The following is a 15733-nucleotide window of genomic DNA, read 5'->3' as shown; positions in this document are numbered from 1 at the left end:
TATGTCTGTCTCCAAATACGCCAAGTTTGCCGCCCGGCGATGAGATCTCGATAGAAAATTCAATTATGCAGCTCCATCTAGCTCCATAATTGTATTCTCCATCAGGGTCTCATGAGACGTCACAATTTCAGAGATTATATTCACGCTGTCATGTGTCAGCATGTGTTGCATTCTCCAGTTGTAGAGAGGTTAATACGAGACAAAGAACAACGAGGGTTGAACGATCATGCTGTGCTGAAAGTAAAAGGCGCCTTAGGCCTTATTTTATTAGGTCAGTAATATTGATAACTTTGCCAGCCGTAAAACGACCCTGAGGTTTTAAATTTACAATCGAATTTTTACTGCCATTTCAAGTCGCGAATTCCCCGTACATTCGAAATAAATTGAAATAGTTTAACTGAAAATCGAAATTTATTTAGTTGTGTACTTAAAAAACCGGGCAAGTGCGAGTCGGACTCGCGCACGAAGGGTTCCGTAACATTATTTATAAAAACTGCTAAAAAATTATGTTTGTTGTATGGGAGCTCCCTTAAATATTTATTTTATTCTGTTTTTAGTATTTGTTGTTATAGCGGCAACAGAAATACATCATCTACTACGGTTCATGAGATACAGCCTGGTGACAAACGGACGGACGGACGGACGTACGGACAGACGGACAGACGGACAGCGAAGTCTCAGTAATAGGGACCCTTTGGGTACGGAACCCTAAAAACATACTAATCTTATGCATTTAATATTAGCTTTCTAAATGAAAGCTCAATCGTTGAAGAGACGAGTTGATGCAAATGCAAAAAAAAAAAATACGTTTATTTCGAAGTTTCTGAGGACAATTTTTAACTCGTGATTTCGTGACAACTTTATGGAATTGAGTAATGGAGGTTTTGTACTATTATTCTGCATCTTTATTTGAGAGATGTCCGATTCGTGGCCAATTCTCCACACTGAGGCGTAGGGACGTCTTTCAAAATTCAATAAAGGTTTTTGTTTAAACTCTCATGACCTGTAATAGTAACTTCTGAAATTTACACGGAATGTATATTTCTGTTGTCATGTGTATTTTTTCTCATAATATAATAAACATATGCAGCGCATTTGGCCAGTTTTATTATTTATTATGCCTGGGTTTCTTTAAATAACTCTTTTCAATAGATTTTTGGGCTCGTAATAGAAACCATTAAACATGAATATTCGTATGAGTTTTATTTTCAATGACAAAAACTCTAGACAGTGCAGACAATCTTGCACGGAGATGTACCCAGCAGCTACAGATTTAATCAAACTTATAAATTTTGTGCGCAATAACTTAATATTGGCTCTTTTCTATAGCTGCATATAGAGAGCACACGATAGCAACCGTGAAAAAATGTCGCTAATATTGCTAAAAAATATCTTCAATTAAAAAAGCTCTCCGCTACATCGGGATTTGATAAAGCTTTTTTTTTGTTTGGTTTTGCCTATGGGTTTGGATGTTAAGCCTTCGCTATTTCTCTTTTACCCCGGAAATTTCATTTTTAGGATTTCGTAACCGAAATGACAATAACGAAACTATGTCGTTACAATAATTACTCAAAAACTCACATTACGATGTAATATCACACTCAGGTATACTAATGAAATTAGAAATTTGGGTGTTTCTTCTAAGCCGTTTCTTATAAAATGTTATATCTACGTACTTACAGTGTTTCGTTTTTAGGGTTCCGTAGCCAAATGGCAAAAAACGGAACCCTTATAGATTCGTCATGTCCGTATGTCTGTTCGTTTATGTCACAGCCACTTTTTTCCGAAACTATAAGAAGTATACTGTTCAAACTTGGTAATTCGATGTATTCTATGAACCGCATTAAGATTTTCACACAAAAATAGAAAAACAATAAATTGTGGGGCTTCCCCATACTTAGAACTGAAACTCAAAAAATCTTTTTTCATCAAACCCATACTTGTGGGGTCTCTACATTACCATGCAAACTTCCACCGAAAATTGGTTTGAACGAGATCTAGTAAGTATTTTTTTTTATTACGTCATAAATGGTACGGAACCCTTCATGGGCGAGTCCGACTCGCACTTGGCCGCTTTTTTTTTGCAAAAAACTGTACCCTCCACCATGTGTGGTCTGACCGGCAAATGGCTGGTTTATTTTTCAACAATCTCGAAAATAAGATCCAACTGCTGCCTGTAAAGCTAAAAATAATAGACTATGTCCATATAAAAATAACATTAATATTGATATATATAGCTATTCGATAACACGATTTTGGCAGTTTGGTGTGAGTCTAAAAACGTTTTCTTACCCCTCTAATTGATTTTATCGATTCGGAGAACTAACTAGTTACGTCGTGCAAATAATGCCAGTATTTGCCATAGCTTAATTAAAACGATTCCGGAGTCATTAGGCATTGAATTCACTCAACCGTTCATCAAACGGTCCTCTCGAAGTCGAGTATTTGTTGAAGCAAACTACTTCCTTTAGTTGGGTATAAGTTAATTTCTCTTAAGAACTTAGTTCGAGTGCTTTGAGTCGTTATGATTAACTAGACGGTACCGCGTTCACAATTGTTGTAAACTTATTTGCTTTGTAGGGTATTAACGGGAAACAAATATAATAGAGTGGAGTGTAAATGTTTTTTTTCTACTCCTGTACTTTTCTGTTATTTATACATCCGTGAACACTTATATTATTCGGTATTAGGCCTGAATAGCTAGATTTTTTTTCCAAGTAGATATTGAGTTGTTTGTGTTGCTTTCTTAAAGAGTGTACTTATAATGAAAAAAAAAACAAATTCTATCGTTTTTGGTACACCAGACGAAATATTCATAGCATGTTGATGAGATGAATTAACACTTGTGTTGGTTCAATTTTGCACTATTGTATGAAACGTTGTGTAAGTATCTAAATCAAATAAAGCAATTTTTACCTTCTACTTCGTCTGCGGTTCAAACTGTTTGACCTCTCTTCTATAACTGCTGAATAAAATACTATTAGGGTGGGCAGAGAATCTCAATCTTGTATTCCGTTTGCGTAATAACAATGAGTTCGGTGGCTTCGTGAGCTATTTTCAGGCTGCTACCGCGCCCACGCGAATCGTTTTAACATGTTTTACGGATATGAAAATATTAGAAAGTATTTTCGTGTCAAGAAATATGGATTGAATATCTATTTTGTTTTGTCTTCGAAGAGGCTGGACTATTTTCCCTATTTGTTAAAAATATTTTATATTTATTTTATTATTCCGGATCACAGCTTAAGGATCAGCTGTGATCCGGAATAATAAAATAAATGTGTAAGGACAATCTTAAAAATACAACGCCAACGATTTAAGTCGTAAATATAAGGATCCAATACTACTTCTAACATCTATGTCAGGTGGCTTCTAACATCTATGTCATGTCAGGTGGTGGTGAATATCAATACTTTACGTAATTGTAGGGTGGTGGTGGTATAGTCTGGAGGAAACTGGCCTTTGATGAGAAAAGTCGTCGACATCTCTTCTAAATACCTAAATCTGGTATCGATATATTCCTCGTTGTCTTTAGAATACGAATTAACCGGTTTTAGTTTATGGAGAGGGGGACGGGTCGAAAAAGGGAGGGAGGGGGACAGATGGCCGACCATCATTGATATTTGTTCACATCTTGAGTGCTATGGGACCGATCAGTTCGTGTGAAGTGTCGTTTGAAAGATAATTAAAGTACTATTTATTATTGTGTCTAAATAACCGTAGTAAAAAAAACATGCTTCTAACTCAATAAATTATAACTTTTTCGCAATTAATGTTATTACAAAATATATTTCATTAGCTTTCCAAAATTATAAGTTTTATTAGTGTATGATATTATGCAGATAACGCCGGCATAAATGCACTAAAATAATTACATATTTGCTTATATTTATTCGCCATTTGATTTTACTTTAAACTGTCACAGAGTTAAGCTTACGAATAAAAATAATACAAAATACAAACATTTGCAACCAAGTGGCAAAGTAAAATAGTGAAAAATTACCTTGTTGAGTGTTCCAAATGTTGACCATAAATGCAAATATACCATCTAAAGCTGAAAGTATCATCTATATGAAGTATGATCTAAGTCACTTATTTGGCACCCTAGAGCGTACGACGACAAATATCACTATGAACCCCACAAGCATCCGATCATGAAGGTGATTTTAAATTATCAACTACGTGTACGTGTGTACGAGTGGGTTCGAAAATGTTTTACGTGTAGAGGTAATTCAAATAAGGCACAGATATTCAGTACTTTATGTGCAGTCGTCTTGCAATCATGAAGCTACGAACTTAACTGTAGTATATGTAAGTAGGTTATATAAGGAATCTCTATTATTACTGGCCACCTATGAAGTTGTATGTAGAACTAAATAATAAATGATATTCAGTCAGCTGTCAACCGGCCTTTGATTCACTGCATTGGCGACGAAATTTAAATTTTTTATGTGTTTTTTTGGGTTAAATTCGTTAAGTTGTGTGTGAAAAATGCATATCGGGATATTAGAGCCGTTTGATGTATCAACCAAACAGTGGTCGGTGTATATTCTTCGAATAAAACAGTACATTTTGGTAAATGAAGTGAGGGAGGAGCTCACGGTGCCGTTATTGATTACTGCTGTCGGAAATACAATGTATTTGTTAATGTGCGATATATGCTCGCCGACTTATCCCGAAGATATGACATTCGACCAACTTGTGAAGCTAGTAACCAAACACATGGAACCCACGGGATGCGAGAAGGAAGAGGTTGACCTGGCTCTTACACTCGAGGCCGCGGGGAGGCACGCGGAGGTGAGCGGCGTGATTGCGGCGCCGGTTAGCACCTCGGTCGGCGGCGGCGGCGGTGGTGTAGTTGAGGAGCTGCACCACGAGAGTGAGCGACTCGGGTGGCGCGGCGGAGGGCGCGGGCCCGGAACCGGCAGCGTTGAGGCTGCAGTCCGGCACGACACGCCGTGTATCGACCCGGCGCGTTTATGTGAGTGCGGAAGGGAGTACCGAGCTGGAGCCGGCGGCGTTAAGGCCGTGGCCCGGCGAGAGTCATCGAGCGGCGGCGGCAGTGCTATGCGCGCCGTGAGTATTAGGCGTGGGCGGCGCGACGGAGGGCGCGGACCCGGAATCGGCGGCGTTAAGGCTGCGGTCCGGAGCGACACGCCGTGTGTTGACCCGGCGCATATATGTGGGTGCGGAAGGGAGTACCTAGCCGAAGCCGGCAGCGTGGAGGCTGTGGCCCGGCGGGACTCATCGAGCGGCGGCGGCGGCGGTACTGGTATGCGCTCCGCGAGTGTTAGGCGTGGGCGGCGCGACGGAGGGCGCGAACCTGGCGCCGGCGGTGTGGAGGCTGCGGCCCGGTGCGACTCGTCGTGTGACGACCCAGCGCAATCCTGTCAGTGCGGTAGGGCATACCGATACGGAGCTAGCGGCATAGAGGCTACGATCCGGGATGAGTCCTCATGTGGTGACGAGATGGAATGTATAAGTATGGAGTGCGGGAGGGCACGCCATACCGGAACAGGCGGCGAAGAGGTTGCGGCCTGGTATGACTCATCATCTGGTGACGAGACGGAGTGTATGAGTATGGAGTGCGGGAGGGCACGCCATACCGGAACAGGCGGCGAAGAGGTTGCGGCCTGGTATGACTCATCATCTGGTGACGAGACGGAGTGTATGAGTATGGAGTGCGGGAGGGCACGCAATGTCGGAAAAGACGGCGAAGAGCCTGCGGCCCGGTATGACTCATACGACGGCACGATTGTATGTAGCTGCGTGTTGATAGCGTTGATGAGCATCTTGGGCGGCGGCGAGGCTGTGATCCGGTCGTTCTACGGTGGCCTAGTACAATGGTATCGGGCTCCATCGTTCGCTCAAGAGACGATACTTATCAGTGGAGAGTTTAGCGAGGATATGTATCGTTTAAAAGAACGTTGGAGGAAAGGAAATGAATGGCGCCTAAGTAGCGTCCATCAAAGCAACGGACGAAGTACCTGGTGGTTGCTGCATCGTCTTCATCTTATGCTGCAAAAGGGCTTTCATTCCACACGTCCGCCCGATCGGAGTACGAATGAATTGAACTCAGAAATTGGCCAATCCTTTTGATTATTTATGTTGTTAACTTACTCATTTTGGTTTATTTGTGTTAAACTGTTTTGTTATGCTTTTGTTAGCTTATCTCTTGAACTGTATTTCATAACAATGTTATGTTTGTGGCTTTGCCGTAACTTGTAGTTTAAGAGGGAGAGATGTAGTATATGTAAGTAGGTTATATAAGGAATCTCTATTATTACTGGCCACCTATGAAGTTGTATGTAGAACTAAATAATAAATGATATTCAGTCAGCTGTCAACCGGCCTTTGATTTGAAGTTATGAAACTAGAACTATTTCTGAAAGCATAATTTACCTGTGATATACACAATTTACCATACCTCCAAAGATCATTTTTATCCATATTCTATAACAGCACGTCACATTTGAGAACAATATAAATGTACTTTCAAACAATAATAGAATGCTGCTGGTCTACCGAGGCACCCGCCGCGCCGTTTGTACTTGCTTGACGAAATTGGTCCTGGCATATATGTTTATAGTTGTATGGTAACAAAATCTAAAGGCAATTTTGGAAATCTAATAAATAATGTCTATACTGAAAACGTTCACCCTATATTTTACTATATTAACTCTATTTAGGTCACTAAGCAAACCTCTTAGGTAAAAATGTAACTTTTTTATATTATTAAAGTGGTTAATTTCTTTAAAATGTCTTTAACCAGAATTTTACGAGTACGCCTTAGATATCAAACAACCAAGTATTATCAATAGATTTAATATGCTTGCAAATGGTATCCATCACGAATTGATCAATAAAATAGAACCTGAACAATAATGAAATAATCGGACAGACAGACGGACATGACGAATCAATAAGGGTTCCGTTTTTTGCCATTTGGCTACGGAACCCTAAAAACTAACGTTGGGCGGCCGCCACTTACATGACGGTGCGCAGTGCCTATGCTAACAAAATTCATCATGACTTGGTTATGTAATATTATACTGCAACAAAAACTTATGTTTTTGGAAATTGCATAAAATATTCCGTATATTTTGTACTAAAATTTATTGCGGTAAAGTTTATTGAGTTGCATGTAAAAAAATCATACATTGTCAAATGTTTTGTAAACAACTACGTTTATGACTACGGTTGTTAGTAAACAATAATGGTACGTTTAATGTTCTTTCAAACAACACATCACACGAATTGATCAGTGAAATGGTACACAATAAATAATGAAATGTCGACGACGGTCGGCCGCCATCTATGTGACTGTGCGTAGTGACCCATGCTGAACAAAATTCATTATTACTTGGTTATAATAATAACATACACCAATAAGACTTATATTTTTTAACAGCTAATGAAATGTCCCCTATATTTTGTAATAACATTAATTGAGATAAAGTTATAATTTATTGAGTTAGAAGCATGATTTATCAGTACTTATGCCATCCATGCACGGTAAAAAATTGGTTATGTCTATGGTTATTTTAAGGAACAATAATAGTACGTTTAATTATTTTTCAAACGACACCTCGCACGCACTGATCGGTCCCATAGCCCTCAAGATGTGAACAAATGTCAATGCTGGTCAGCCGCCATCTGTCCCCTCCTTTTTTTCGAACCGTCCATAAACTAAAACCGGTCAGTTCGTAGTCTGGATATGGATAACGAGGAACACATCCATACCAGTTTTAGGTATTTAGAAGAGATGTCTACGAAAATCGTGAAGGAGACGACTAGTTTAATTTTCTTATAGTCTAGTAAGCTGGCAACAACATTGTAATCGCTATTTGAAATAAAGAAACTATGGAAACATTGGAGGAAGGAGATTGGAGCTCGCGGCCTTTCTTTTGTATACCTCTTCGGTGGCAAGCCAGGATCCAGCCCGCCTGATGGTAAACAGTCACCGTAGCGTATGGACGCCTGCAACTCCAAAGTTGTACATGCGCGTTGCCGACCCTTGAAAACCTGTACACTCCTTTTTTGAAGAACCCCCTACTGTAGACCCTCGGGAAAACCTCGGCAGGGAGCTCATTCCACAGCCGGAGCGTCCGCGGAAGGAAATTCCTCTTCAACCACACAGTGCGCGACCATGGCCCCTTCCGGCCTGCACGAGCCATTTTCAACATGCGGTAATTTCTGTCTTACAAAGCGCTTATTTTTAGTATAAAAAAAACGATGGCTTATTGATAGCAGCTTTTTTTTGTTGACAATGTTTTTTTTTGCGTTGGCGCAGAGAGCGTACGTGAAGCGAGCTCGCGGCCCGCGCCGGTGGACAGCGAAGCAGTGCGGCGCGCGTTCCGCGAGCACATGCGCACGATGGCTCGCAGCCGCGCCTCCAGCTCAGAGGACTACGACCCGCTGCGGTACGCGTCCGCGGCGCGCTTCCTCAACTCTGCCGAGTGAGTATAAATAGGGGTTCTCTTTTTGAAAAAAATAGCCTTTATAACCCCAATTAAAGGTTCGTCCATCAGATACACCTGGTCCTAATTACTGTCAATGACTCTTATTGTTTTCGTACAACTAATAACGAATTTAACCTATAAATGGTTAAATAATCAAGTTTAAATTAAATCTTAGTCTTGATTATTTATTATTGCTTAGAATTGATTGAATTTCAAAGTCTTCTTACTATGTCAAGTGTGCACGTATATGTTTTTTTTAACCTTCGTATTTGTTTTGTTTATTGCAGCACAAAGAAAGACCCGAGTAAAAAAAGCGAGGATCAATCTTAAATGTACTCTCCGTGCACTCCTTGCAGTCTACGCCTGCCTCGTGGTTACAATATTAAGTTAAACATTTCGTAGTCACGCTGTATGCGAGTGTTGTGTTAGTTAGACTGATTGCATTTATGCATTTCAAATTTTGACATTACCAATTGAATGAGTTCAAAAATTCAAGAGCTATCTTCTGTCTAAAAGATTACTTCATGTGCAATATGCATTTGCATACTATGATTGACTTGGTATTTTTAATGTACTCAAATAATTTAAGTTGATAGTAATATCAAACAAACCGCACAACCGGTGTGTTTTACACCCATGAAAAGAAAAAAAATTGTCGTATTGTCGTAATGTCGTGTAAACATTATGTTTAAGGATAGGGGCAATTTGAAATATATTTGTTATAAAATAATAAAATTCCAGGGATTGTTTATCGCTTCATTAAGCTAGCTTTAAACAAGATTTAACGGTAACAGTTGGTAGTGAAATGTAATTAGTGTAAACCTCCGTTATTTATATGAAATCTGATTTTAATTTATTTTTATATAGATATCGGGTTCTAAAACTTTAGTTTTATTTTCTACTCAAACTTACATACACTGTTACTATTATGTTTAAAGTAATTCGTCTGTTTTTTTTTTAAATTGAGGTTATAATTTTTAATAAATCCAACTTATATACGAAGCACGAAATTTAATGCATGTTAAATACAACTTTTTAAAATGTTTATTTAATTTGTTTCATTGTAAAACTGCGCAATAGCACATGTATGAGGCTATCCCCTTTCCTTTTAACGCGCGCGACTCGGATCGTTTGCTATGTACAATAAAATATACAGAACAGACGTTATCTTTGTATATAACGACTCGCTTCATTTTAACCAGGTGGAATGTTAATAAAATAATGTTTTTTATGCACTAGTTGCTATTTTGTATACAAAGACAAGCAGTTGTAGTCAGTGCGGCTCGTGGCAGTCCACACCTGTTGAGTGGCGGGAACCGCGCAGGCCCTTGCTCGTGTTATTAGTGCTGAGCTCAAGACCAGAGACCAATCACTTGTTGAAACATGTCTCATGAGACTGATGTACTTTTGTATGTATAGTAATGAGAGCATTCATTTGGTTACATTAGCTCTTAGTAGTCGGTCTATAAACACATGAGTACAACACTTGAAATACCTATCAAATATGGTACCTACAAAAAGACAGCTACTGTTAAGGTCCCGTAGGTTCGCGTTCTTCTCTTACTCTCACCGAGCGTAAGAGTGAACGAGATGGATGTGCGTGCTCGGGTTTAAACATTTCTATAACATACAATAGAAATACAGAGCCAATTACAGGTTCTCACTTATATTCCAATTTGTTCTACCCACCAAAGCCACGAATGACTAAAATCTCGCTATCTTTTAAAGGGTTACTATAAAGTCATTGACATATATCTAAGGACGGGCCTTACAGGCAATAAGTGTGGGGCCAGTACAGCGGTGTCACGCATACGAATTCGAGCCAATCGTGTAGTCTGACGCCACATCGCGATTGGTTGATGAGTTTGCATCACGCGCGCGATTGGTTGCAACTAGTTGCGTTAGATTGCATGATTGGCTCAAATTCGTGAGTGACACTACTGGACTAGCATCATTCTTAGTGCCCATAAGGCTTGTCCTTAGATATATGTCGATGTATAAAGTACCTTACTGTCAGGTATATAACCAATTGAAGTGATGTTCAATAGATATGCCAAATAATGTAAACGAATCGTCAATTTTGTTAACATTTGACGTATGTATATCCTAAGAAAGTGTTACTAATTAACATAACTAATTTTTTAAGGAAGGTAAATTGGATTTTTTAAATTATTTGCCATTTCTATTGAACTCAACTTTACTCGATAATGTGACCAAATTCTAACTGTTACTTAGCGATAATGTTTAGTGCAATTATTCACATAGCCTCTAAGCAGCTTTTTGATCCATCACATACACTACATACAGTATTGATGTTTAGCTAAATACTAATATTAAAATTAAATGTTATCACATAGCAGTCATTTATTCGCCTATTCGTTTGTAAGAAAGGTGTAAGCGCGGATTATTGCGATATCGATAGCTATGAATTGAATCAACTCCATTCTCCCGTAGTGTCTCATTAAACGGTGTATTCAAGACATTACTGATTATAACAAAAACCTGTTAGCAGAATTTAAGAGTTAACGATGCTTTGTGATAGTCCGTGTATGCACAGAAACAGTTGTTTCATTCACAATGTGATGTGTAAGGTAGAGGGTGTATTTTAAGCTCACATGATAAAATTATAGGCGTTGATGTAATTAATGTGGCGTTAAATAAATATAATTAATGATTACGGTAATAAATTTTGTTTTTTTTTTATTTTGCCTCTATTCTATTTACTACAAATTTTAAATATTCCCTTCCAGGCAGCTGTATAATTATTAGACAGCCCTAAAACAGACTTCGTTGTTTTAATCCATCCAAATCAAATAATTATGAAATGACCTCTTACACAATCCCGGGTCCGTTTCTGGGTGATGACCACCGTATAGTGTACTTTCTTATTCTGCCACCTAAGTACGTTCAAGCGGTCAAATAAAATAAGGACAAGTAAAGTAACATAACGATGAAGGGAACATGCGTCGTTCCACACAACCATTTCCAATGGTTTCTACCATTTTGTTACAAGTTGATAAACGTAAATATATGTTATTGCAGGGATGTGCCATCTATCCCAAAATTATATGGTGGTATTAAATCGGTCGCTGTTGGAAAACGTTTGGCGAGCATGAGTTAACGAACTAAATAATAGTAATATTAAAAATGATTAAACTTTCAGCCGAATTAAATTTAACTTCAGCGGTTTGAACTATACGGTTCACTCTGTTTATTATGTTTATGTTCTCATTTACAATGATGAGTTGGTTATATAAGCTGTACCTTAAGTAATAGTAATTAAACCAGGAAATGTTTATTGAACATTTTGTCATCTCTACAGTTGTTAAGATAATCCACATTAAGTCACAGCGCTTTTGATAAAATAATGAATTAATAGATTAATCGTTATTGATTAGAATGATTAGCTGTAAAAAGAATGCCATACTTAATCGTTAGTAACAAAAACTTCGTTATTATTTATTAGTTCTCTCATGTGCTTACATAATAACATTTCTTGGATTTGTTGTTCCTAATGATCACATACAAATGGCAACGAGGTTGTCCAGATTATGTTCCGAACGCTCTTCCTTCGCCTTTGTTTTAGGAGAAATATTAATGCGCCTATAAACCATTTATACCAACATATGAAATGGTTCCTGTAATTATCAAAAGGGTACTTTTCCCTTGAGGCTAGAAAAGGTATAGGTAAGGTAGTAACCCATATAATTATGGGTTATTTCCACTAGTTACATCAACATTAAATTTAACTGCATACTTCCGATAAATACCGCGAGAAATAGTTACAGATCAGTAATCAGAATGTGTGTACCCATTGGTAATTGATTCTTTAAATAATTCTTTTCGCTTTATTGTTCCCGAGTAAGATAGAAAAAGTTCTTTTGGTGTCTTCGTCTGAGTGCAATCTCGTTGCTCACTGTACCATTTGTCGCTCGAGGTCGCTGGTTTACGATTGGCCGCTCGCATTCTTCACGGTCGACCGACATACGAGTATACAAAGCCTACGCCGGCACGTAGGTGACACGCTCCTGAATCGCACTTTTTATTAATAAATAAATGTAAAAAAAAATGAGATGGAGCGAAAAAGGTATCGTGGGTAAGTGTAGCTACGGGACAAGTGTAACTGACCTTCATATGGGTTGGTCTCGGACTGTCTAGAACACAAAATAACTAGTGTAATATTTTGCCATTAAAAGATAACTAACTAACCTAACCTACCTATAAGTGGTCATTTTGTGTTCTAGACCGTTTGCGATGTAGACTAAAAGGGATGTAGGCAAAATATTACACTAGTAATTTTGCGTTCTAGACGGTCCGAGACCAACCGCTTCATATTACGTAAACTAATTGGGATATTGATACTGCTATGATTTGTTGTCATGAGTAAATAAACGATTAATTTATTATAAATAAAACCCCAGTTTGGAACATAATATATATGCCACAGTTACCCCGGATTATATTTGATCATAAATGATGATAATCAACTACGCTTATTACGCTATTCAAAATTAATAAATTATCATCGTTTCGTATCATGGTTATTGCGTATATTAAAAATTGTTGTCTAGCGTGCACTAACAATGTAGTCACACTTACTGTTGCTAGGGAAGTGTGGCTCTGACTCTACTTTTATTAAAGATCTTAAATACCATCTAAAAATCATCAAACCAACATAAAACACATTGTTTTCAGCTAAAGTTGAACCTTATAATATTGCACCTTAGGTCACAGTTCGAAATCTAACTTTATGATCTGGATTTATGTGTTCAAAGTTAACTTTTACAAAAGTTTGTCACACTTACCCATATTGACTTTAAGTGTCGAATTATCGATATTTATATCTGCGCGCCTATACTAGCCAACAAGCTTAATTTTATGAGAGTTTCGCAATGGATTTGCCAAAAGATGCCGAAGTCTTCGGAAAACAAAGAGCAAACATGAAAAACTATAATCCAGCTAGAAAGTTGTCTACTTACCTAAATCTTATTTTTAAATGCGCACCCCTTTCTAAGGAACATATGCCAAATCTATAGTAGGGAGGTAAAATAGACATGTAGAGTTTACTGCTCACAAATACCTACGGCAAACGTAGCGAGCGGGTTTACTTTTAAGCGGAAATGATTCCTACCTGTCTTTCTGGGCAGTGGGTACATAAAATTATCATTTGATTTAGGATGACAACCTTTCTAAATTTGATCTCTTGATTTCTGTTCATTGGTACAAGTATTATACTGTCCTAAAGCCCGAGAAATTTTAAGCTAGGCTTAAGGTATCGTTTTTGGGACCTATTTTCAAAATACTTTTTAGTAGGTACGGTCAAGGAATTTAATTTCAGTACCACTTCGCACCTTGTCACAGTGACAATATAAGTAGTAGTATTACGGAAGGTGGAGGTAAGGAAATAAATCTCCATGTACAATACCTAGAATACTTGAAAAAAAATCAAATCATAGACAGTGCACTTCACTCCGTCAATAACGCCTAGGTTCTTAGCTACTCTGGAGAGATTTGGAACTATTATTTATAGCTAACAGCTGGACACTTTTGCAACAGTTCTACCATAAGATATGTCACTCCTCTTAATTCCACACTCCATAAGTAGTATGAGGTCCCTACCTCGGTCGAGGTCGCGACTTCCATATTAATTGTCACTGTAACAAGGTACGAAATGTTACATAAATAAGACATAGCGCTACAATCCTTACAACTCATTATTTTAACATAGAACTGTTAAATCTGTTTAGTATCGTGTCACATGAACAGGAGCGTAGCGCGTTTGTAAAAAGTGGAATCTTTTGCACGAGAGTAATGAATGAGTACCCAGACTACATTTTATTCGTGGAATATTATCTAAAATAAAATATCATGAATATATTTCTTTGATTATGTTATTTTCATTTAAGTTTCATCATTCCCGGCGAAATTTGTTTGAATAATTTTGATGGGAATAAATCCGATAGTTTATTCTTTCGAATTCTTATTTAAATAATAATTTTATTCTTGAATGCCCATTCCCAATACTACTTAATTATATACCTAGTTACTTATAATAGATCCCTATCTCCCTCCGAGAACGAGTTTTTATAACCGAGTTACCTAAACTTTAAACTGTCAAAAATGGGTAGATTTTTTTTATCGGAAAACCCTAACGCAATTTTATCATCTTATGGCTGTGGTGTCCTGGCGTCTAAAATACTTACGGCTAATCTGGGACGGGGACCAATATAAAATATGATAATATTTTGCGGTAGACTGTGGATTTGGAACGTTGCGAAGCAATGACTTTGTAGTAGACATATATATACATATTTAAATTTATTTCTAACGTTTTATTGATTCATTCATGTTAAAGTAAAATAAAATGTTAAAGCATATTAAAACTCGATATCGATAGAGCAAGTCTAAGCTAAATGACATGACAAATTATCGAAGCGTGTATGACAAATTTTTGTAATGCAACACCTTGTAGCACACAAAAAAACACTGAACTGTTAACTGAAGTTAAATGTGAAATTATTAATTTATAACTATTAGGTTTTCTTTTTTTGCCATATATCTACATGTTCAACTACTCAAAAGTTATCTAGAAGAGATAGATCTTGAGTAATAAGACCGCCTGTTTTTTACCTCTACTTTCTCATCCCTAATATGTTGTGTTCTACATTGTATCGACATATGTATATCGGTAGCCGATAAATGAGAAGTTCCTAGGAAAATTCAAAATTGTCATGGGAAATCCGGCCTCTAAGAGTTATACGTTTTTGTTTCTAAGGGAGGATTCGAGTTACAGATATAAAACGAATGAACAATTCGTATTAGAGAGGGAATACACAAGCGTAAAATACATGTTTAAGTAAATAACTACCTACGAGATTTTATGGTGGTAAAACAACAGGTGTATTTTCTCTAGAGGACAAATTTTATTTTTCGCGTTATGGAATATGGTGGTAAAAATTATACTCGATAACCGTGAAGGGAAGGAATGGTTACTTCGTCTTAATTAGGCTATATATTTCGAGATATATAGGTTTTGAAGAGACGGGGCTAGCATTTATATTTCGCGTTATCGAGCTAGGTTCGAGGTATTCAGGTTCCACTGTACATACCTATAACATATCTTGCCTGCTTGAACATTTTGAAAAGGCACTAATTCAAAAACCAAAAATTCGTCGTTCTGCGTCCCTGTCGCTCAAATAACGTAAGATCGATAGAGATGGAGATACCTAGACCTTGACCTATCCGAATTTCATCATTCCCGGTTCCCGGTA

General features: G+C 37.7%; 1 protein-coding gene across 2 annotated transcripts in view; it reads left to right on the top strand.

Annotated features, from left to right (window-relative positions):
* Positions 1–11163, top strand: part of LOC133515332 (large proline-rich protein bag6) — a 35005-nt gene extending 23842 nt beyond the window's left edge. For both annotated transcript variants that reach the window (XM_061847808.1, XM_061847801.1), the window contains exons 22-23: positions 8294–8459; positions 8750–11163. In XM_061847808.1, coding sequence (XP_061703792.1) covers positions 8294–8459; positions 8750–8792 — 209 coding nt within the window. In that variant the 3' untranslated portion in view covers positions 8793–11163. The remainder of the gene's footprint in view (positions 1–8293; positions 8460–8749) is intronic.
* Positions 11164–15733: the final 4570 nt, after the last annotated feature.

The sequence above is a fragment of the Cydia pomonella genome, chromosome 1, assembly GCF_033807575.1.
Source record: "Cydia pomonella isolate Wapato2018A chromosome 1, ilCydPomo1, whole genome shotgun sequence".
NCBI lineage: Eukaryota > Metazoa > Arthropoda > Insecta > Lepidoptera > Tortricidae > Cydia > Cydia pomonella.
The sequence above is the reverse complement of the archived record's forward strand: the minus strand, read 5'-3'. Positions and strand labels throughout refer to the sequence as shown.